This window comes from Abramis brama (assembly GCF_963993115.1).
Source record: "Abramis brama genome assembly, chromosome: 5".
In the NCBI taxonomy this organism is placed as follows: Eukaryota; Metazoa; Chordata; class Actinopteri; order Cypriniformes; family Leuciscidae; genus Abramis; species Abramis brama.
In genome coordinates, this window is record NC_139967.1 from 23,411,805 (window position 1) to 23,437,732 (window position 25,928).

At 38.4% G+C, this 25,928-nt stretch overlaps 1 protein-coding gene across 1 annotated transcript; it reads right to left on the bottom strand.

Annotated features, from left to right (window-relative positions):
• Positions 1–1,998: 1,998 nt before the first annotated feature.
• taf1 (TAF1 RNA polymerase II, TATA box binding protein (TBP)-associated factor) lies at positions 1,999–25,348 on the bottom strand. The gene is given in 42 exon segments (XM_084115038.1): positions 1,999–2,426; positions 5,408–5,558; positions 5,689–5,902; positions 6,375–6,473; positions 7,037–7,141; positions 7,579–7,695; positions 7,785–7,852; positions 7,961–8,045; positions 8,138–8,230; positions 8,837–8,959; positions 9,038–9,105; positions 9,199–9,376; positions 9,459–9,557; positions 9,698–9,806; positions 10,316–10,527; positions 10,672–10,837; positions 11,030–11,237; positions 12,341–12,567; positions 13,389–13,564; positions 13,790–13,909; positions 14,021–14,170; positions 14,268–14,348; positions 14,432–14,562; positions 16,178–16,319; positions 16,520–16,720; positions 16,877–16,981; positions 17,163–17,336; positions 17,477–17,650; positions 18,913–19,020; positions 19,124–19,251; positions 19,878–20,045; positions 20,125–20,232; positions 20,373–20,559; positions 21,208–21,279; positions 21,281–21,454; positions 21,568–21,789; positions 22,167–22,408; positions 22,521–22,652; positions 22,734–22,850; positions 22,978–23,101; positions 24,545–24,659; positions 25,051–25,348. Coding segments are annotated over 41 exon segments (5,910 nt in total). The 5' UTR covers position 24,659; positions 25,051–25,348; the 3' UTR covers positions 1,999–2,188.
• Positions 25,349–25,928: the final 580 nt, after the last annotated feature.

The window sequence follows — 25,928 nt, forward strand, 5'->3', positions numbered from 1 at the left end:
TTAGATTCCTTGCCACTCACTTCTGGCTTGCTTAGTTGGGGACACATATTGTTGATTTGACTGCACTGACACTATTGGATGAGAACTCAACTTGGCTGGACGATGAAATCCCTGTTTTCTGCAGAACTGCTTTATAGATTAAATTAAGTAATTTAATAATTGATGATCTTTATGAAGGAACTGAATCAACACTGAACTGACTTCAGCTAAACAATGAATGAACTCTGTTCGCATCAGTTAATCATTTTTCTGTATTCTGTGTAAAGCTTCTTTGAAACAACTTGTGAGGTATAAAGAGCTACATAAATAAAGGTGACATGACTTGACCATTCAATTGATTGAACCCCTTGAACCATATGCATTAACTACTTTTTATAGAGTATAATCAGGGTAAATTGCATTTATTTTGTCTTCGGGGAAATGTAACTATCTCATGTAGCTTCAAAAGGGCAGTGCTAAATGGAAACAAAATAAACATTTACAGCCCACAGCTCTTAATGCACTGTGTTGCCATCTTGAGCATCAGTGAATGTTTTCACCTTGAACTAACAGTTGTCTATGAGTCCCTCAATTGTCCTCAAAATCATACAGTCACTGTTGAAAAGGGTTCAAATATGCAGAAGAGGCAAGAAAACCAAAGAATGTGAGGAACCTGGAAGATTTTTCTGAAGAGCAATGCTCAGTTTAACTGCTCAGGACATACAAGGGACTCATGAACAACTATATCAAGCATGTCAGCAAGCAATGTTACCTGCCTGACCGCATTGTGCCAACTGTAAAGTTTGGTGGAGGAGGGATAATGATATATGGGGTTGTTTTTCAAGGGTTGGGCTAGGCCCCACATGTGAAGGGAAATCTTAATACCTTAGCATACCAAGACATTTTTGAAAATCCTATGCTTCCAACTTTGTGGGAACAGTTTGGGGAAGGCCCTTTTCTATTCCAGCATGACTGGACCCTGGCCTAGTGATCAAAGCAAGGTCCATAAATACATGATTGGATGAGCTGTGTGTGGAAGAACTTGACTGAACTGGAACAGAGATTGTGAGTCAAGCCTTCTCATCCAAAAACAGTGCCTGACCTCACAAATGCTCTACTGGATGAATTGGGCAAAAACTCCCCCAGAAACACTTCAAAATCTTGTTGAAAGTCTTCCCAGAAGAGTGGAAGCTGTTATAGCTCCATAATAACGTCTATGTATTTAGAACGCAATTACATTACAGTCCCTGTTGGTATAATGTTCGTACAGATACTGTAAAAAGAAATTCCAGGACTTTTCAAGCACTACTTTTTTGGTTTTCAAGGACTACAATCAAGGATTTAGAGAAAATTTTGGATTTTTTAAACTCAATTGACAGATATAAGGTATCCAAAATACAACATTCAATGTATTTAATAATATATATTAAATAGAAAGTTTATAATAGCTATTATTGATCAGTAAATAATATTTTATATTTTAATTTTGGCGTACTTTGTATCGAAAAAAGGTCTGATGCGGGTTTAATACCCATCCTCCTTCGGATGAGACGTTAAACTGAGGTCCTGACTCTCTGTGGTCATTAAAAATCCCAGGATGTCCTTCGAAAAAGAGTAGGGGTGTAACCCCAGCATCTTGGCCATTTGCCCCTTGGTCTCTGTCCATCATGGCCTCCTAATCATCTCCATATACTGATTGGCTTCATCACTGTCTCCTCTCCACCAATAAGCTGGTGTGTGGTGGGCGTTCTGGCACAATATGGCTGCCGTCGTATTATCCAGGTGGATGCTGCACATTGGTGATGGTTGAGGAGATTCCCCCTTCCATGTAAAAGCACTTTGAGTACCTAGAAAAGCGCTATAACAAATTATTATTATTATTATTAATAGATAGGCTGCAGTGTTCATTTTGCGTGAAAAGATTGTATTTGTATTTTAGAATGATGGATCATAGTTAAAGAGTAGTTTGGCAGAGTGAATTGAGGTTTAGGATGGACAAAACTCAGAATGTGTACATTTCAGATACATAAAAATTTATTTCTCACATTCTTCATCACAAACATTGTCTGAGTCACTTAAACAAGCTCAATAAGCCATATAAAAATAACATGTAAACACAACCATTAGAATAGTACGAAATATACAGTTATGTGCAACACCATTATCACCACCAGGACAGTTACACAGCACATATGACGTTAGTTGTGTGTTAGTTGTCAGAATCCATGTCACTGTCTCCTCCAACAGATCTGAATTCTTCACTGTCCTCCTCCTCATCACTGAGCTGTGCCTGTGTGAGAACACTAGGCCCTCTCCTCCGCTCATCCTCCTCCTCGTCTTCTTCCTCTTCACTTATCCCGTACACCTCCTCTACGTCCTGTTCTCCTGTCCTGGGGCTGGACACCTGCCTTTGCATCTGACTGTCTCCGTCATAGTAGCTGCCATAACTATAACACACAGGAAGTGCAAGTGAAAGAGTGTATTCAGAAATTTATGAGAAGACAGGCCATTTGTTAAAAAATACAAGAGACCACAAAACTCAATATGGTGACTGTAGGAAAAGAAGGTGATTCCTTTCAAATAAAAGTGCCACATCACCTTGTTAGCAACAGAAATATCTGATCTCTAAAACAGCCATTAGAACCAGGGATGGGCAAAAACTGATACTGATATTTGTCCAAAAAATCCTAAGAAAATCCTGTAGATGTTGAAAGTTAAGTGGGCTGATCCTCCAGTAACTGCCACGCAGACAGCTCTCGAACAATGCAAAGTGTGTTAATGACAAACACAGGTTGCTGCTGCCTTTCAGTGTGTTTTTATAGAAGTTATACTGTATATATACTGATGCTATCTTCTGTTTCATATTGATTAACTTTGTGATATTAATAGGTTGAAAAGGTAGATAAGGGTAGACTAAAACTGGGAAAATGAGTAAGATTCTGTAAGATTTAATGTCTTTAAAAGTCTCTTATTCTCACCAAGACTGCATTTAATTAATAAAAAATACAGTAAAAACAGCTCCTTAAAGGGGTGATGACATGAGAAATCAAATTTCACTAACGTGGTCTACACTGGATGCGGTATACAGATGCCTGTTCAATTTTTGACATTCTGCACATGCTTGAGTCTTGACAACAGGACAAATGGAAAAGCAAAAGAATGTTCGCTTTGACGTGTCCAGTTTAAACAGCTAATTTGTGTATCTGTGCAGACTTCAGAATGATCCTAACGCCAGGAAAAAATGGATGGTTTATTTTAATAGTCTCGAATCACGTGGAATGATTATAGGTTTGTTCGGAGCTTTAGACTGCAGATTGTTTTATACGAGGCACAGTGTAATGAAGAATTAGCAAAAGAGAACTTTTGTTGAAATAGGGGTGGGTGATTGATTATATACTGGTAGACATGATAAACCGGTAGAAATTTGTCAACTGGTAGAGATTTTGTACTATCATCTCTATTGCGTCACAAAAGCTTATCATTTGAATGAGTTTTTAAAGGGGACCTATTATGCGCCTTTTTACAAGATGTAATATGTCTCAGGTGTCCCCAGAATGTGTCTGAAGTTTCAGCTCAAAATACTGTAATTTACTATACCATGTTGTAAATGCCCTTTTTCAGAGGAAGAAAAAACATGCTGTTTTCATGCATGTATCTTTAAATGCAAATGAGCTGCTGCTCCCCACCCCGCTTTCCAGAAGAGGGCGGAGCCTGTACAGCTCGTGCCTCCGATACTCTGCCAAAAATGAACAAAACATCTGTTTGGTTTTGATTATCATCTCTATCGCGGTCACGAGATCATTAAAGTTTATTATCTGCATTCGTTTTAAAGCCATATCAGTAAACTTCTGATATATGGTTTTCTGAGCGCATACATCCGAAGCACACGTACAGAAAGCTGGATGTCAGACGGTGCGTCACGTGAGTATTCTCTTTCACGTCTTATTGCACTTAAACTGTCAAATAAACACAAGGTTATGTCAAATACACAAAGTTCACATAAACAGCAAGTAAAGAAATCGCCTGTGTATATTAGATCAGTGTATTCAAGTGAAAGCAGCGTAATATACAGTATCTGCTGCTATAAATGCTGATAATATGAATCAAACAACAAAAGAAAAACAGAAAATCACTCACTGCTCCTGACTGAATAACTTATACAACATTACAGTGTAATTGAAAGCTATAATTTTTTTAAACAATTATTAGGCTTCAAAAAATATAACAACTTTAAATTTAAGTGAACTTCAAACAATCCTCACATAAACCCATAATAAATGTCACATTTACCTGTGTCCTTCATGTCTAACATATACAGAACAATATACAGAAATTGAATAAAGTTATCAAACAGTCTGCACGGCATAACTTATAGATTAAATATAGACTAATCCTTATTAAAGCTACAAAAGTTCTTTAGTCAAGAGCAGTTAGTGATTGTCTCTGTTCCCTTTGTTCTTTGATTAACTTTACTGACAGACCATTTAAAACCAGCCGCTACTGACAGAGACGCGGATCTCACACGCGTCTCATTCTCTCACAACTCTTCACGTTCATTTAAGACGTTATTTAACTCAAGACTGCTCTTATGTTATGAGGATACTCAACAAAACGGACATTTTGGCATAATTGTGTGTGTTACTGTTTGTTCAAGCCAAGTTCAGGTTCAAAGTATTTGCATGAATAAGAGCGGGATCATAATGTAAAGCTTGCCAAAGGATAACAAAAATTAACAGATGCTGCGTTAATTGTGTTAAATATCGACTTCTAATGGAATTTGCACTTTCCCATTTTTCTGGTCTAGTTATATTCCTGTCCACCACTGTACAAAATGTCTGCGTCACCTCCGCATCAAGGCAATTTTGCTCCGGCCGGAAGCAATTACCAAACCGGTTCTGCGTGTTTTTCACACTAACGTACATATTTTGCGACAGCAAATAAAAAATATTAATTATGAAGGCTATATTCAAATAAATTGATAGTATAACATTTTCTTCAAAACTATATCTAATTTTTTAACACCTGTAGGATTAAAATGTAATGCTTTTAAATGCTATTTAAGGCCTTAATTTTCGCAAAATCCATTTAATGACTTTTAATGCCCCGCGGAAACCCTGTGACAAACATAAATTAGCCTTTGGTGAATGTGTGTAAGAATGATAGGACTAGGAATTAGGAAGCATAATTTCAAACTTCCTACGAGACAATATAAGATTCAAAAATGATTCATAATAAATCAATCACAACACCCACTGAAGACAAACATTATTAGTAATAACTTGGTTACTGTGCTACCAAACAATAAGGATTCTAGCATCCTGCAGCTATTGAAGAACAGCAGCATATATATGATACAAAATCATGATTATACATGGAAAAACATAAGCTTTACTCAAACAAGAATATGTTTGTGTTCATGTATTCTGACCTGACGTTGCTGTCCTCCATGTGCGTTACCCCATCATGCCCCTCCCCCTCATAAGACATCATACTCTCGTCCTGCTCTATTCCAATCCGGGTGCTCTCCTGATGCCCCAGTTCAGCATCACTGTCACTGCCACTCTCTGACAGTTGGATAGCTTCAAATTTAGAGCAGAGAGAATCAATGTTACATACACAGCAAAATTCACACACAGACACACACAAACAGACACACCACACACGCATAAACACACACACACACACACACACACACACGTATTCACTTACAGGAGAATGGATTATCGCCTTCCTCCTCACTGGCATCGTCTTCTGCGTCTGACATCAACAGATCCTGGTAAAGTACACTGGCCTGTGCTGGCCGCCTGGAGCCTTCATCATCCTCGTATTCCTCTTCATCTCCATGCATACGCCTCTGTGGCCGCATGAGGAGATCATCTTCATCATCCTCCTCGTCCTCATCATCCAGATCTCCCTCTTCAGCCTGAAAGTACAAACAACATTCAAGTCTCTGACACTGAAAAATTCAGTTAAACCATTGCATTTTCTTTGATTTAAGTTAAGTTAAGCAACACTTTACAATTAGGTTTAATTTGTTAACATTAGTTAATTACATTAGTTAACATGAACTAAAAATGTGCAATACATCTACAGCACTTATTAATCTTAATTAAATGTTAATCTCAACTTTTTTTTATTAACTAACATTAACAAATAATAAATGCTAATGAATGCTGTAAAAATATATTGCTCACAGTTAAGTTCATGCATTAACTAATGTTAACAAACAAGACCTTATTGAAAACTGTTACCTATACCTATAATATTTTAATGCATATTTTTATTTTGTTCACAATAATTATTTAATTAAATCAAACAGTAAGGGGTAAAAAAGGGACTGTGAATCCCCTGTGGAAGACCCCTGGTTTGAAGGGTTTTGTGCGCAGGTTTATTACCGGAGCAGGTGTTTTAGGTTTGCCATCATCATCTTCCTCAAATCCTTCTATGTCCACATCAGACTCCTCCTCGCCCATTCTGCCTCTGCCGTGACGACCCTAAGGAACGTACACACAACAATGTACTTAAGGACAGTGTAGAGGCACACAGAAGGAGAGGACCAATCAGAAAATGCATGCAGCAGAGGATGGACAGATGGACAGATGGAGAGATAGATCGATGGAATCAAGTTTTTTTTTTACATTTTTGGTACATTAAAACCTTAGAGCGGTTTTAAAACTAAAGCAGTTAATGGCTGATACTCTAGAGAAAATGCAACAGATTTACCACTGTAAGCAGGATTTCAGCTACATTCATTGTTTTTGGCTGGTAAGAGTCTCATTTATATAAAAGAAATAATAAAAGAAATAAATAATAATAATTGGGTTTTAGCTCACTAACGACCAGTTCTAAAATCCATCCTAAACATACTTAGTTGAAGATAGATAAGAAAGCAAATCAAGCAGCAAACAGAAACCATCACAGTAAAGGGTGACCACAAAATGGATGGATGAGGGGGTGGAAGGACATATCCAAAGGGTAAAGCAAGCTAGCCAATAAAATGGATGAAGAGATGGATGGACAGAGGAATGGATGGATGCAGAGAGGGAGAGAGGAATACCTGCCCCCCTCTTTTCTCAGGGGTGGGAGGGATTAGCGTAGCCTCGGCTAACAGACTAGAATCTCCCTGCAAACTCACAGACACACTGTTCTCACACACATCAGGCTGAAAGAAAGGTAGAAAGAAAGAAAGGTAGAAAGAAAGAAAGATAGAAAAATTTAAATATAAAAAAGAAAAAAATATAAAAAGAAAAAGCCCCAGACACCGAAAGACAAACAAGTTGTAAGGGAGGAGGAAAAGACAAGAACAGTGAGGAAATGTGAATCAAACAGCTGTGCAGTACAGAATGTTCGGACTATGAATGAGAGAGAGAGAGAGAGAGAGAGAGAGAGAGAGAGAGAGAGAGAGAGAGAGAGAGAGAGAGAGAGAGAGAGAGAGAGAGAGAGAGAGAGAGAGAGAGAGAGAGAATACAAGCCTTCTGTTCTGTTTCTGGCAGAGTCTCTTATGATGACATGCTTCATTTCACCTGCTATCAAATACACTTGCACACAGAGCACTTGAGACACTCGAGATCATGCCCTCAGTGTGATGTGTGCATGTACCTGCGGTGTGTACGGTCCAGGAGTCAATGGGTCTAAGCACTCAAGGTCTGCAGCGTCCAGAGCAGCTTCTTTAGCAGTAGAGATGTCCTTCTCCAGTTGAGTCAGGTGTTCGTCATACTAACAGATACACATTAAACATCTCAAACACAAAGTCAAACAGAGCATACGAAACAGCAAAGAACTCCTTCATTCTCACACAGAAGTACCTCTGCTAAAGTCTGCTTGCAGACATTCACAATTTCCAGAGCTGTTTTGGTATAAGGACTATCAGGACCTGAGAAGCAAAAAATTTAAATAAAAGAATGCATACATATGTGAAATCATGATTTTATTCAAGATGAAACAGCATTTTCATGACTAAAAATATTAATTTGGTTCTCACCATTGTACTTAACACTGTTGGTGTGAATGAGACCAACATCAGAAAGAAACACCTCCCGGTTCTGATACTTGTGTTTGGAGATGTTCTACACACAGACACACACGCAGTTCAGAGATTCTGAAATAAACCACATTCCTACTGAAGTTTCTTGTGTCCACACACACATATCTTCCTGACCTTACGGAGACTTTCCAGATCCATGGGGTTGATGATGACTTTAAAATAATCAGGAACAAATTTCTTGTTAACAGGATGATGGAAGGGCCAGGACTACAGAGAGAAAAAGAGACATTAACTAATTAAGAAAGAGCAATTCACTTAATTTTTGCTAACTGAACATGCTATATCGAACCATCAAATACGACTGTTTCAGTGTTAAAGCTGCTGAGCAAGTTTTTTTTAATGTCAAAATACTTTCATAATTTAATGTAAAAATCAAAATAGCCCTAACTTTGATATGTGGATTAAAGAGGGGTTTACTCTAAGCTAAAAAAATGTTGATTCTAACTCATTAACTCTTTGATAAGGTATGGAGTCCCATAATGCACTGGCTGACACTATAGACATTTAAGCTTTAATTTTATTTTAATGCTTCAGTTTTGTTTATTGGTTTTGGTTATTGGGGTAATAAAATTGCTTAATTTTAACTTGTGGGTTTATTATCTGTGCACTTGTAATTCAATGTAGGAAAATCCAATAAAGAAAAAAAAAGAAAAAGAAATCCAAATAGGTTAATATTGCCCTTAAGAGGAACTTGACTTGCAGTTACTAACACTGGACAGATATTAAATAAGAATTATTAAAATACATGTTAAGTCCTTAAATACAAGTATAAATATAAAACATATTAGAGTAGAACAGTAAGTGGTCGCTCACATCAGGAACAGCCATCATCTTCTGTGTGACAATGTTGTCGAGGATGAAGGAGAAAGCAACCTGATCATCATCGTCCAGAAGAGGATTAATGGCTTTTTCCAAACGAACCAAACGCTCCTCTTTCTGCATAGAGAGCCACAATAATAATTACTCAATCTCTCTGCAAGTGTTTTTGAGTCCTAGTGAAATATTTTTATCTACCTCTTTCAGTTTCTCATCACACAGACTCAGCATCACTTGACCAACAAGGGTTAAAGGATGCTTTGCACCTGAAAAATATATATATTATACATAAAAATAGATTATGTGTACGTCTAGTCTGAGTAAATACCTTAAGTTCCTGTATGCACGTGTGAAAGTACCATTGTACGTAGCGCTATTTTTGTAGATGAGTTCGACACTCTCTCTGAACTCTTCTCGTGAAGGGTACATGCGCTTGCGAACATTTTCACGTAACGTCTGCAGGTCCATCGGTCGTGTGATGATCTTGTAATAATCCTTAACTACTTTGCCATTCACAGGAGTGTGAAAGGGGTACGTCTGAGAGACAAACAACATATTCAATCTGTGTGTCAGAGAATGTGTTTATGTCTATTATATAACATAGGTGAACGCGTCTTACATTAGGAAGGTCCCTTATGTCATTAATGATGCTCTCCAGGACTGAAGAGAGTGTGACCATGGGGTCTGTCCTTCTGCGATGGATGGACTTATGAGGACGCTGAGAGAAAGACAGAGAGATAGTATAACGAATGATGATGGCACAGAGATGCTGCCATGTGCTGATTACTCATTCAGGGTCTACAAGAATCTGTAAACAACTACTGCACAAAGAAACTTAAACTTAAAACATACTCTTACATTGAGGTAGTCACAGTGTACTGTTGTCCCCACGCGTCTCTTCTTTTTAGGAGGAAGCTGCTGCTTAGGGAACTTCAGAACCAGAGATTTCCTCCGCACTTCATCAGCACTATAAACATATTAATCAAGTATCATAACAATACAAACACTAACACAGCTGAGCATACAAATGATGCAAGTAGCTGACAATACGTTTGGGAAGTTGACTTGCCAGAAATACATCATCTAAAACTATTTTGAACAGTATTTGGTAAATATTTTTAGTGTGATTATACATACAGCATATTAATTACTAGACTAGACAGAACATTTTAAAATGCATGTCACGTGAACATTTCAAAATTCATTCATGTTTTAGTTAATGTTTAGTTTCTAATTTCCGCTAAGTAAATTTCAGCTTTATTTCAATTAACAAAAATAATTTTCAATGGTTTTAGTTAATTAACAATAACTACTCTGACCACAGGCCCATTTTAAAAGTGAAGGTAAAAGGTGGTTAATAGAAACTTAATATGGAATTTAAATGGCAAGCCATTAAATGATTTACACTTTCTCTTAAACTTGATCAATTTTAACCTCTTGAAAAGGTTTGTCATTGATTTAAAAAGTTCACATTACCTCTCAATGAGCTGCTTTCCAAGAACAATCTTGGTTCCTTCTACTTTAATAAGTTCTTCATTGTCATTGTGGATGACAGTCTTCTCAAGCTCCTCTTCCTGCTCCTCTGTCATGGCCACTGGATTAGAAGGTGGGGCATTGGTTTGGTAGTACAACGGGCAAAACTTATTGGTTCTCATGTGTCCAATTGCCCCACAAGCACCACATTTCAGCTGTAGACAAACCAAAAACATTACCAAAAACTTCAGTCTGTGCAAACAAATATCATGTGCTCATTTCATTCACAGCAAAACACTTTCAGAAGGATTGATAAGCGCACATCAGTGGCGAGTAGGAGTATATTTCTAATTTTGTACCTTCAGGTCTGGTCGTTCTTTGGCCTTTTTGGCCTTTTTCTCAGGTGGACCTTTAAATTTGTCTTTCTCCTGGTTTCGTTTAAGGCGCCGCAGCTGCTCCTGAATTCGTCGCCGTTCCTTTCTCATCTCCTCCCTGTGCTGTTCATCGAATAATGCAAACTTGCGACTGCAGACACATGAACACCACACACAGGCATTTTTATTAATCATAATAATAAAATTTTACATTTGTTAATTATTTTCAACGTTTTAAATAGAAGTGTGTTCAATACTATATTCCTTTTTGCTGTGTACTAGTACTGACTACTGAACTTTTGGTATCACGACAACCCTACAAAGTACACAAACAGATACTTACATGAAGTCATCATCCTTTGTGGTGCGTATACGCAAATAGGCGTCGATAACAGCTGGTTTGCGTACAGTCTCACAGCGCACATACTCTTTGCCATCCTCGTCACGGAATGTGCGATAAATTTTCAGCCTTCTCCCTGTTGCTGAAGAGTTCAGGCTAGTGACGGAGGAAGCGTCATCATCTTTGTGAGAGCTGGTGGAGAGGGCGCTCGCTAAAATGCACAAACAGATACTGTTATTAGATACAGAGAAAGACAAAGATCTGGATATAGACGAGGGCTGGGTTAAAAATATTGATTTTAAATCAATACTCGTTTTGATGAAATTATATCGATTCTTAAATGCCAAGAAATAAACTTATATGGTGTTTTCAGTTGATGAATGAACAACTTTGTAGCATGCCTCCCATCCAAAAAGAAAAGAAAAAAAAACAATAAGCTTTGTGCTTTGTAACTTTTGATTTAAAAAAAAAAAAAGTCTTAGCTTTTAAATTCTAGCAATTTATGAAATTACGTTTTGGTGCTCTTTAATGTGCTGTGACATATCGCTGTAGCGCCTCAGTGCAAGCGAAGGGGCAGCGCAGAGCATCGTGAACTGATAATCTCTTCCACTTTACTACTAGTTACAGCATGAAATAAACATGAATGAACATCAGAAGGTATATTGAAAGACTTATTGTCCAGCACTTTCCAGTACTTAATGAAATCCGTATCATGTCTCATGTAATTGCTCAACCAGTATTTCAAACTCACAAAGACATAAATAAAACAGCCTGTTAACAAAATGACATGCATGTTATATTTACCTCAGAAAAGTCCATAAACTTGATAGCTAGTGAGAAAAATTAACACTAGAGAGGAGTATTTTGACAAATATATGCACTATATCAGAAATTTCTTTTTTTTTAACGTAATCTGTTCTTCAGTATGTATTGCATGTCTGAATAAATCTGTCATGTTTTTATGACAGCCACCATTTAAATATTTATATTGCAAAAAACGAGTAGAAACATAATCATGTTATTAAAAAGCTATTATTATAATGATATTATTATAATAACGTCCTTATGTGTAATTTAAATGTAAGTATCCCATACAAATCAGTTAATTTAACCTTTAATATTATAGTAATGTACCAACTGTTGTTCCAGATTTTTTTCCCCTTATGTACTGTACCTGATACATACCCCAATAAATCAATATTGAATCGAAATTGGAATTGAATCGAGCAGTAAGCTTGTGAATCAAATCAAATTGTGAAATGTTTGTCAATACCCAGCCCTAGCATAGACAATCTCAATTTCATACACACGTACAGCCTTTGCGTCGTTCCTTGCGGCCCCTCTCTCTCTCATTGTCCTCTCCCATCAGCATCCGCTGCAGTTCTTTTCTCTCCTGTTCTTCTCTCTCTCTGCTCAGCTGAGAGCTGGTCTTCTTATTCTGCAACATGTTTTCTATGTTCTTTCCCATCTCCTCAAAATCACTGTCCTCTGCTGAGCTGCTGTCTGTGTCCGTCGATAACACCTCTGTGGACTCCAGTACTCTAAAAAACAAAAACACATATTTCTATTCTGTCACAACCTTGTTAGGGTGAGCATTAACAGTGCTACGGCCAGAGATGCAAACTCATAAGGGTTAAAAAGTTGACAAAGATGCAACCCACCCTCCCCAAAAAACTATTTTGATTGTAACACACTCCCTTTAACCTTTAAGTGCTTAATTTGACATCAGCCTGTCAGATGTTTTGTCCCATCTTCAGTTAATTAATGTCAATCATAGCAATTTCAGGAAACTTTGCAGTATACATGGACGTTGGTCCTCTTGGAACCATGACAAACAAAACATTTCTTCAAATTTTTAATGGATTATATACTGAAAGCGAGCAAAGAGCGCTCCTTCTATAGCACGACTGACTGAGTTCACTCACTCGAGTGAAAACTTGTTATAATCAATGAATCTAACTACACACTGCACAACGAATCTCTTATTTACATTGTGTCTAAGCTTTGGTGCTATAATGAGTGGATTTGCGAGTTTGTAGAACGCAGTTGCGTTAAACAAAAACTCATTCAGAGTGGATTCTGACTTACCTACAGTAAACACCTCTGATTGGCCATTGCTTTCAACAGATGCCTGTGATTGTCTACAAAAGCGAAACTCTTCCCTTTGTGCCACACACACAAATATGCCAAACATTTTAAAAACTCAGCGGATCTACACAATTTATGACCTAATTTTGATTAATTCAAAACGGCGAATTTTGCCAAAAGGTGACATGTTTGCATCCCTGTACTGGAAAACATTTTTAGTGTGAGATATTGCAGAATGAAATGCAGAAGAGCCCTGCTACTTTCAGGTTCTCACTTGTTCTGCAGGTCAAAGATCCTCTGGCATTCCTCTTTGTAACGTTCCTGATGTTCAGCTACAGAGAATCGAGACCCACGAGCAAATTTACTCATTGGCCCCTCCCCTGAACGAGCCTGTTCAGTAGACATGGTCCTCACAACATCGATCACCTCCCAACGGGAAAGTTTCTTTATCTAAATACACACATACATACATACATAAATACATACATACACATATTAGGGAATTTAAAGGCAAGAGACTACAAAATGACCACCAATAAACATTATCATTAGGGAGATTAAATAACATTGAGAGAAAAAATACACACAGCATTCTCTGATAACTATTTAGTGATTAGCTTAATCTGGGGTTATTCAGAGAGTGTATCTTTGATTAGTTGATTAGTTCAGTGTCACCTCTTCTTCAGGAACTCCAAACTTGCGGAGCAACTGTTTGGCATTTTTGAGCGACAAGCGTCTCAGATCCGCATCAGTCCCTGTCACAGTCTTCTTCACTGGCTGGGGCTCTCGATCATCCTGAGCAAAAACAGGAAAGAGTGTTTGATAATGAGGGTGTGTGGACATTCTCATGCATATGAAACATTCTTAATTGCCAGGAGCTGTGCTAAATGGTCGGAAAGCATGTACCTTCTGCTGTGTTGGTTTGTTAGGGACTTTAACATATGAAAAACCTTCTCCACAGCCAGTGGGGTCAGCGACCCCTGTGACCTCCAGGAGACACTTCCCCTTCATGGCTGCGATGAACGCCCGAGTTGTGTTCCATGGCGCAGTACGTACCTAACCATATCACCACATTAATATAATCAAACCATGAAAAATACAAACACCATCCAGCATAAAAACAATATTCAAATGTACTCATTAAACCTCTGACCTCATCATCAATCTTCATCTGGAATTCCTCCTCATTCTCTTCCTCAGGTGCAAAAAATGACTTTTCACCATAACCAGCATCCTGGTAGACAGAAGTGTACATTAGCTGGTGTGGCTCTCTAAGAAAATTGTGCACATCAGGATAGGAAGCATTCATGTGTTAACCTTTAGTCTCTGCTCTGCCACCAGCATGCTGTAGTACGAACAACACTGCTCTGGGGAAACCATTGCTCTGATCTCCTCTTCAGTTGGAAGCCGGAAATCAGGTTTCAGCACCCACCAGTTAGAATCCATACCTGATATAGTACGTATGAAAGAGCTTCAGTACAAAACACAAACTGTATCTGCTACGCAAGAACTGATGACTCGCATGGTGCTTTCATTCTGACAGCATTTCTGCTGCATAACAGACCAGCAACTTTAAAAGAAAATACATTGACATCTGGGTTAATGAATGAATACAATTGAAATGAATACAAACTTGCTCGTCTTGAGATCTGATTTATGCCACATTTACATTTTACAAAATGTAACCCAAATTACAGCTATAATCTGCTAAAATCATAGATTTATACAGATTTACAGCATACAGGGCTCAACGCTAAGATTTTTTTTTGGTTAAAATTTTTGCTCGCCCTGCCAAAATTTTCATCCCACCACAAAAAAAGGATTAGTTATTGTCTTCATTGTTTTTGACCCATAACCTTAATAAAAAAAAGTTGTGACAGCAAAAACTCCTAGCCTAACTCATGTAATTTCAAATATTGTTAAAGCCAAGTTAACTGTCAGTAATAAAATAAGAACAAATAATCAAATTACGAGCAATAGCACAAATACAATAGAACAAACATACAAATAAAATAAAGACTGCTTTTCAGGCAGAGAAAATGAAAAATAGCACTGCATACTTCACTGTATAAATTAAATATAGATTAGTCCTTATTTAAAGTTACAAAAGTTATTTAGTCAAGAGCAGTGAGTGATTTTTTTCTTTCGTTGTTTGATCAACATTAAAACAAAGACAGCAGCAAGATTATCAGGCTGCTGTCACTTTAAAGGTGATGATACACAGGGCAACTTTTTGAGCAATGTTGCTGGGCATTGTTGCCGTCAGTGGGCAACCAGATGAGACACAGGGCCCACGACCGATCTAAATTATCCAGATATATATTTATTGCCCATTCAACAATCGCTCGGCAAGATTGCCCTGCAACATTTCTCAAAAAGTTGCCCTGTGTATCATCACCTTAAGAGCTGCACGGATCCAATATAGTGTTACACATGCGTTTTAATAATCAACTGTTTATGTTCACTTAAGATGTAACAGACTATTTTTACTAAGATACTTGCTGAGACTGGCATTTTTTTATGTAATTTTGTGTGAATATGTTTGCAAGAAGACTTGAAAGAGCTCAATTCAGCATTCACAAGCTGTCTGAGAAGGACGTGCGCTTGGGATGCGTCCCAAGCTACGCTTACACTGGCCCCGGGCCATCGGGCAGTCCTTATTGTCGAGCCCTGGCAGAGAAATTTTGTATGGATCCCTGTTATCTGCAAGATCCCTGTGAATCTTGCAGACGTCTTTTTTGTAGAATGCTGTAACCAATTAACATGGGCGCAGTATGTGTAAAACGAGGCAGAATATGTGATCTGGTGTATTTCCTTAGCTTTCTGTTCCTGTCCTACCTTCCCAGTACCAGGAAAAATACTTGCTGCATCTGTCAATTCTCCTGTCTGACAAAACACACACACAGTGACTGAAAAAAATTTTTCTTTCTCTGAGTTCCTACTGTTTTCTACTTCCTGTGCATTTCAAACATTTCTTAATGAAAATGACAGAAGGTAAACTTGTGCTAAAGGTTGATTTTAGAATTGAATTTAAAATGAACATGTGCATGAGAGTAAGTGCACCTGTGCGTTTGAAGTCAGCACAGAGTTTGAGGCGTTTGCGGATGCTGCTTTCAGAGTGAGAGGGAAAAGCTTTCTTTATATCCTCCATACGTATACGGCGAGGGCGATCTTTACTCTTCCAGAACAGACGATAGATGAACACCTACAGAGAGAGAAACTATTTAAATACAATCCATGAAACTGAAGATGTTAAATACACCAAGTAGTCCGCTCATATTAGTACTGTCCTATGTAATCAGCCATTAGATATTCAAAACTTTACTCATCCATACATCACTACTCATCACTTGTTAACATGCAACCAGAATAAAAAGGGAAGGGAGAGATGGGTACTGGTGCTACCTGTAGGAAATCTCGAATGTGTGTGTTAGCTCGTTTAGAGTTAGGCCCTGGCACCTCATAGAGAGGGCACTCCTGACCCACAACAAATATGTCCACAAGCTCTCGGATGAAGTAGCCCTGCCTTGTCCGAATAATCAGGAAATCAGTCTCAGGCATCTTATGTAGATAGATGGGAGCTCTGAACAAGTTATTTTCAAAGGCCTGTGACACACACACAAACAAAAGAGCAACATAATTCAGAAGAATGACAATTTAATCACAATGTACAATGTGATAAAAATAAATAAATAAAAAACATGAACTTGAAGAAGGTGGCAGAGGGTGACAGGATTGTGTAAGTGGTGTCCATGATGTTACCTGCAGTAGTTGTCCAGGATGCAATGATCCCAGGAATGGAGAAGTGTGACAGTAAACTGTCTCTCCGTATTTACAGTCAGGTGCTCCTGGGTCTTTACCTGGTTTCTACAGATATAAACATTGACAATGCCATTATCAGCAGTGACCAGACTTGGAGAACCAGATCCACAACAAGACCTCACATTATTGAGACTCAGATCTCAGACTTGTCCCACTAGAGTCCCAGAACTACATTAAGATCACATTATGTCTTAAGTATTGTGGCCTGTGTGAAGTTGTGACTTACTCTCTTGTAGTAGTTCTTGATCTTGGTCGCCATGCCAACTTGCATGAGAAGAGGAGGATACTCCTCACTATATTCAGCCAAAATCAGGTCTCCATCTTTGCCCGTAAGATCTTGAGCTGTGCGCATAAAGAACATGTCCCCTCCGCCCGATGCTTGACGCTCCTGCTCTCGCATCTGAGAGAGATTTTAAAATATGAAAGGACAAATGAAGGACTGAAGTATAAACTTTACCATGTCAATGTACATTACACACAAACACACTCACTATCACATTCACAAACACACAAATGAATTCTCAGGCTGTGTCAGTCTACCTTAGCCTTCTTCTTGATGTGTTTGAGGAGAGACTGGGTTGGGTGCGGGCCGGGCTGGGACAGTGCTCCAAATGAGTACTTCTTCAGGGAGGGTCGATGAAACTGCCGTAGTTTCATGGGTCCCATGTGAGTTGGGAAGAATGGCTGCCTCAACTCAACAGCAGGAATGGAGTGCTGAGGAAAGAAACGTTCACAGAAGAACTAAATAAAGAGAACTGGCAAAGCAAAACCAGGAAGTCAAGCGAATGATTAAATTCAAACATTGTATTATTCTGTTCCAGTGTTTTGGACAATGGCACTAAATAAATATTACACTATTTTTAGATGGTCATTTTACAGTAAGCCTGTGCACATGCTCAGAAAATACAAAGGGCTGCTGGCTCACAGAGACCAGATTATTCAGATTTGACTCTGGGTCCCTATAGGGATCTCCCAGTCACGTGACCCCTAGCCGCGTGTCAGCCATTTTGACGGAATACTTCAGCGCACCTACATCCATGAGAATGCGGATTATCACATGTTTTATGGCAGCGAATTGATTAAAATAATGAATAATGGTCACTGTATTAATTATCTTGAGCCTGCTGAAATGTTCCTATAAATATATTTTCTTTCCAACTGTGCAATCTGAATAAAAATAGGCTAAATATATTTATCCACTAAGCTGCAGCTCGTCTTCCCATTAACAGTTTTTTTTCTCTCTTTCTGACATTTCATACCTGTTGGGTTTACATTTTTTAATTAAATTGACTATAAAAAAAGATTGCTTGTGTGTGCTGGTGTTTATTCCAGTCTTTTAAAATAGTTGAATGAATGAATGCTCACGAGGTGCCTGTAACGATGTTAAATAAGCTAGGCTTATAATGTACACACAGGGTAGAGGAGAATTACAGTCAACTACTTTGAATAGTATAGCATTTTGGGCATAAACATGTAAACAGTGAAAAGATTGACACTGAAAAATGACACAGAATGATAAATTTAATATTTAAATATTTAATCCAAATAAATAAATGTTCGTGGTTAGCACTGATGTTATTCATTTGTTCTCACACACTTCAGCATCGCGGTCACTGGTTTAGACGAACACTGCCACTATCTATTATATAGCGCACCGTCAGCTAACTCTTCACGTCATGTCATCACAAAAAGAAATATACAAGAGGAAGATAAATGAATTAGGAATCATAGATCCATATGAAGCACCACAAGTTCTTTTTACAGGCATTTAATGTGTAGAAAAACTTCCTGGCACTGAGTTCGGTGACATTTACAGCTACCTTATTCACTTCTCATCACGTTACACCGGAGCTTCATTAAAAGCATACAAAAGCTTAGCAGGCTATCGGTATCACAGCATCGCTCGGGCATGATAGAGATGAATATTTCGCGACGAGCTGTATTAGGCAAGGCAAGGCAAGGCAATAATCCCTCACCTGGATGATGTTTCCTCCAAAGCTGCCCCTGAGCCCCTGCTGTTTAGGGTAGTAGAACTCATCGTTCGACAGATTCCAGGGATCTTTAATCTCCGGTTGGGACATATTCTAGATCAGAGTAAAACAAAGTGTCACACATTACACACATCATCTACTTTTCACATCCCAGCCTTCTTTTCCTCACTCCACATTTTGTTTTTCTTTATCTCACCTGTTGAGGTTCATCTTTGATGACGCCCGTCTTTCCCAGCAGAATGCGACTTTTTTTCAGTGCTGTCTCTTTTTTGTTTTCTTTGGAAGGAGAATGAGAGGCTCTCTCCTCTTTTTCATCTGGGATCTCTGTAATAAATATAGATCAAGGTCAAGGTTCCATGTACACTTGTAAAGAAATTTGTAAAGAAATGGTTCTCAACCAGGGGACCAGGGCCCAATAAGGGGGCCCAAGATGACTTCAAATTATTTAAAATTAGACAAAACAAGCATTACGATAAACTAAAACAACTAAAAATTAAGATATTTCTTGTTTTAATTCACCTTGTTAACATTTTTTTTTTCTTTGAACGTTCAGGGTTCCTAAGGTCTTGGAAAACCTGGATGTGCATATTTGTTATTTCTAGACCTTGAGAAGTCATGTAAATTAACACATGATTATTTTTATAATGGATATAGATTATTCTAGTTATGCAAAGCTCTAAAATATTTTATCAGGTAGAAATTCCGAGATATTATTAAATATTTGTATCCTTAATTCTATTTCACTACATCATGAAAAACAGGAAAAGTCATGGGGCCTTTGAATATTGTTGTAAACAATAGGAGACCTTGAAGTTAAAAAGGTTCAGAAACACTTTTGTAAAGACAGATCACTAGCACAAAGTAATTGTTAAGTACATTTGATTAAAATAACAACTATCAATGACTGACTATAAGTGAACTTTCTCAAGGTTTAAAATGTTTAACAATACCGAGTATGATGTTTTCATCATTGGGGTTGAGGGTGAGAATGGGAGGAGAAGGGAGGCAGTCCATGCTCTGGTCATCCCAGATTATGTTGTCTTCCCAACGTCCATACACAAGGTCCTCATTATCAATCGGGAATATGGAGAACCAAGGGATGTCATCCTCATGAGCAACTGTAAGAAAATAAAAATTCAGTTTTTTCTATTCTAAGCCCAAAAGAGTAGATATGCTTCATTAAACTCAGGACAGTACCTTGATGATCATGATTATGTTTGTCTCTTTTGGAACCTGTTATGGATGGAGTTTTGACCAAAGGAGGAGGGGTCGGGGGCACCAACTGCGAATTACTGCGACTTAGACCTGGAAAACATTAATTCCACATACCAATACTCCATCAGGACATAAAAATATGTTTTTGATGTGATGCACTGTCAAGTTTTGTGAATGTGCATGTGTGACCACCTCTGTTTATTTGTTGCATTATAGCTGTGTTCTCTCACCCTGCTGAGCATTATAAGCATTGGCGTTACGGGTCATGCTAGTAGGAAGCCACCCGGCCAGACTGGCACGCTGAGTTTTAGTGCCCTTGTGTTTCACATCATCTCCATTCCAGATGATGTCTTCCTCCCACTGCAGCTGGGTCACCATTAAAAACAACTCATCCTGCATCGGAGACATCTCATCCCCCTGCTAACACACACAGATGAAAGTACAGATACAAGTAATTGAGCTGTCTGTAACTATTACTAATGACTGCTCCTACTGCACGTGTCATTTTATTGTGAATGAAAAACAACCCCTGATTTACCCAATGTTTCTATTCCCCTCTTTTGCAACACGGAAGTGAGGTATTTTCTATAAATGTGCAAGACTTCATTAGCCACTTTATTTAAATAACTTTAACAAAGTGCAGTAAACGGTAAAACTATTTGTTACAAACCACTGTATTTATGATAAAAAACTTAAAATAATAGGATTACAAATACCAGTTTGCAACATCAAGCATAATGGACTGCTTATCAGTTTTTTTAAGTGTATGACACTGGAAGCCATGCACATTCAAGTTACAAATGGCCGCAACCAGTGTTATTTTTAGATTTACTTCTTTATATACTATTATAGTATTTATTAATATTTTGAATTAGTTATTTTAGTTTAAAATTTAGTAATTTTGTGTGTTTTTTCCTATTTATTTATTTTTTATTTCTATTTAGCTTTCATTTATTATTAGTTTAATTTATTTTTGAATTATCTGCAAAAGCAACATTTCTCATTTTTATTTTGGTTAAAAAACACTGACCTCAGCTTGTGCTTCTTGGGGTGGTTCCTGCTCACTGACTGGTTCAGAAGCTGGTGGATTAGCAGTTTTTTCCGCTGCATCAGTACTGTCTTGCTGTTGGTCATCTTTGAGTTTAAATCCATAATGAAAGCCGCTGCCATCCTCCGGGACGCCAAGCATGTCATACCAAAGCTGTGCTGGACCATAACGCCACTCTGCCACCTTTGGCCTCACCTCAGACACCTTATCACCTTCACCAGACACTTGCAGGAACTTGGACTCCACCGGAGCCATCATGGTGATCTACAAAGAGACAGACACAAAGACAAAGAGTTTTTTCTTCTTGATCCCATCATAATATGGGTCCTTTTTCTGAAGCGGTCAAAGTGGACATGAAATGTTGTCTGTCTGGTTACCTCATCATCAGACAAACACTGCTCCGGTGGAGGAGGTGGTGCATACTCATAGTCCCATCCTGATTTTTTCTTAGCTCCTGGCTCAGGTGGTTGCGATTCGTTGTCACCTGTAGCAGTGTCTGACTGTGGCTCTCTCTGCTTTCGTTTCCGTTTCCTGCGGGCACTTCGCCATACAGATGGCATGTTCTTACCAGGACCAAACAACCGCAAGAAACGCAACACCTGGTAGATCAAAAATTAACACACTATGAAACTGCAAACTACTATTGGAGTGCAAATGAGTTAGCAATCTGATGAAGTGTGTAATCTAATTTTTGGATTATTTCTAAGACATATTCCCCAGTTTCACAGACAAGGCTTAAGCCTAGTCCCAGACTAAAATGTATGTTTGAGCTGTTTTAAATTAAATAAACTTGTTGTTTTATTTTGTTCTGTTTGCTTAAACAAAACCATTGTTTTGTTTCAGGATGCACATCAGTAATGTTATTTTCTAAGGTATGTTTATAAAAGCTACTTAAATGTCCCAATTGAACTAAGGCCTAATCTTGGCTTAATCTAAGCCCTGTCTATAAAACCAGGTCATTGTGTGCTACAGTCACCTTTCCAGGTCTGAACTCAGGGAAGAGCTCTGTGACTCCAGGCAGGGCTTTAGCAGCATCTTTCTGCATAATGCCTGCAAGAGGGAGGGTAAGACATCCTGCCTGTCCTCCTGTCCCTGAACCCTGAGAGGGTCGATCGCTCTCACTCTCACTGTCTGATGAACTGCTGAAATCAACTTTATCACCCACAGATGATGGAGCGATAATGGAAGGTAGGATGATACCATCAGCCTCATCAGTCACTACAAAGAATAAAGAGTGAAAAAGGCAAGAACCAAAAAGAGGTGATACAAAAATAAGAACATCCACACAAAATTTACTGATTCATCTTATCAATCACGCTGTCTCATTTACCACTGCTGTTCTGAGTGGGTGTGTCTTCTTTCTTGGTAGGGATTGACAGACTAGGGGGAGGGGGAGGAGGCATGAGTTTGGCATCAACATCCTCAGAATCAGCATCGTAATCATCCTCATCATCCTCTTCATCTGCACACCAAAATACACACGTCAGTAATATATTTATGCATATACGTCAGTGTTTTCTGCACCAGTTGTGCCTCTGTGTACCCATTTTCCGTGATGGCTGCAGGTTGCCCATGGCTTGTCTGTATTTGCGGGTTTCATCTTCTGCAACTTCACTGATATCCGAGTAATCAACTGCATCGTCTGTGCTCCTTACCCATCCTAGATCAACAAACACAAATATTGCACAAAGTTAGGTTATTTTATCACATTTCTCCTCTAAATGTACAACTGCACATATCCGACTGCTTGGAGTGCCATTTTTTCTAATAATTAGACAGAAACAGACCCTCTGCATCAGTGTTGCTCTGGTCTTGCTCTTGCTCAGCGGTTTCCTCCTCGCTGGCTGTGATCTCTGTAATGAGCGAACCCAAACCCAGAGAGCCCAGACCAGCCAGGTGCTTCTTTGACTCCTGATAAAGAGAAAGAGACAATTGACAGGCATATATACAATATGAAGGTCATCATTCCTTTTTAGCCTCACTCGACTAACGTCATTCACACTGACAATGACTTGCAACAACAAAAAGACCTTAAAGGGGACCTATTATGCAAAATTCACTTTTGTATGGTGTTTGGACATAAATGTGTGTTGGCAGTGTGTGTACACAACCACCCTACAGTGATAAAAATCCACTCACTCCTTTTTTTTTAATCCCCATAAATCATAAGCAATCTCTCCAAAGGACCCGTTTTCAGAATGTGGCTTTAGTGACATCACTAAAGCCACAGTCCCCGCCCACGAGTGTTGACTGCCACTGCCGTTATAACTTAGACCCGCCCTGATCGAGTTCACTGCGAGTTGTACACATCAGCCATTGCTGCAGCAATGCACTCACGAGAAGCGTCGAAGCATGTAAGTTACTTATGCACTTCTTATACTGTTTACTCAGCTCTAACAGTGATTTTCTGAAGAAAAACTGATGCTTCATCTTTTGTGTGACATACAGTAAACTTTATTAAACTCATCAGTATATTTTGTGTCATCATTCAGACAATTCAGATCGTCAGACGGAGTCCTACAGCAGGCTTGCATTAGTGTAACGTTATACAAGCAATGCCAAATAGGTTATAATCATAATTAAACTAAACTATACCTGTTCCAACTCCATACAGCATATATTTTCTGACTCTGTAGGCATTTTTATGGTCGAAATGAACACCATTACTGTGACTGTCTGTTTTATTATCATCTTCCCTGTTCTGGCTCTGATCGCGGCTGCTTAGGCTCCGCCCCATGTGCCGTGAACCAGCAGCTCATTAGCATTAAAGGAGAAGCACTAAAACAGTGCGTTTTTCACAGACCCAAAAAATTATGATTTAAACGTGCTGTAAATAAAATTCTGTTGGGTATTTTGAGCTAAAACTTCACATACACACTCTGGGGACATCAGAGACTTATTTTACATCTTGTGAAAAGGGGCATAATAGGTCCCCTTTAAAGTTGCTATGTAATGGAAGTAGCGACAGATCTTTTCTTCCATATTGTGACGTGCATCTGAGTGATATGGATTATTGAAGAGAAAAAAATTAGGGAACTTGGTTCTATTCATTCGTTGTTGATTAGATGGAGGCAGATCTGAATGTGAGCTTGTATGAAAGGAGTGGGGACTAAATGATTGAAGAAATCTGGCATACATCACCAGAGAGAAGTCTGGCATTTCACCGGAAGACTGAATTGTAATTTTTTTATTATAAATTACACAAAAAAACTAAAACATGTGAAATATATGCATGTATAAAATAAGATCAATAACAAGCATTCGGAAAATAGAAAGGTGGAAAAAATGGGATGGTGAATTTCCAACTCATGCCGACATCAAGAGACACTCGAGAGCAGGGATTTAGTTTCTTACTGTATCCAGCACACTGTCATCTTCCAGCTGTCCATTCTCATTGATGTTGCCAAACAGAAACCCTGTCAAGTGGAAGGGCCGGTCCTGGTCCTCATCGCTGTCTGAGTCTGACATTCTACACATACAAAAACAAAATATCCTAGTATTCATCAGCCCACCAAATCTAATGCATCCATGAAGCAACTTCATGGATATTATTACTAGCAAAGTCAGATAAGTTAAGCCAGCAATCATTTACCAGTTACTTTTATTATCTCCCTTTTGTGGGACTCGAACTTGCAACTTTTAGGATTTAAAAGTTTATATTTATATTTACACAAATACACCGCTAAACAGTTTATACCAGAATTAATGGAGTATACTTGACAATACAAGAGAATGGAGATGTTGACACGTTTAATTTTTCACACGCCTCCCTCTATGTTCCACCTCGGTATTATTTTACTTTTATCATGCTTTTTAGACACTGTTATGGCTTCAGCATATTAATCTTTGCGAGCATGTACCTTCTCCTCTGTTGCTGTTATCCGGCTCGAAGGCCTCTGGATCCTCGGGCTCGAGTAAAAATCTGACCGAAGGAGGAGCTCCCTGTCCCCGGTCGATTAGCTGTTAGCAGCCAGCCAGAGGGAACGCGTAAAAGCATACGCGTAAAAAAAATAAAAAATAAAATACGTCCAAGAATATTATATGTAAGCTTAGTTCATTTAATATGTAGATATAAATCCCTCAAACATCTTTGGCAATGAATGAGCTGCTGCATGCGCGGTTAGTAGCAGCAGCTGTGAGTGCTTCTGTTTGTTGTGTTCGGAGCTGATCCAGGTTATCTGACTCCCCCTGCAGGCCTAAAGATGCAGCTCCGCACCGGAGAGTAGAGCACACGGTATTGTTCTCTGTTCAGTTTAATTTGATAAGAAGAGGAGAATTTGCTTATTTAACTGAATTAAAATTGAACAAAGCAAAAGAAAAACTCCTGGAGACCCAGTTCGTTTCATGGAATTATAGAATATCAGTTACTTTGATGTTTATTTCCATATATTTTATGGAAATAGCATAGGCCTACCATACCTGAATGTTGGCTGTATAATGTTCATTCTTTATTAAATATCTTAATGTTCTTGAGCAAAAACAAACACATTCATATTTCCTAAATTGCAATTAAAATCTGTCATAATTTACTTACCTTCTTGTCGTTCCACACCTGTGACCTTGTTTCTTCTGTCAGCAAAAAAAAAAAGGTCAGGTCAGGTCACCTTCATTTATAGCACTTTTAACAATATAGATTGTTTCAAAGCAGCTTTACAGTGATTCATGGAATTATAGAATATCAGTTACTTTGATGTTTATTTCCATATATTTTATGGAAATAGCATAGGCCTACCATACC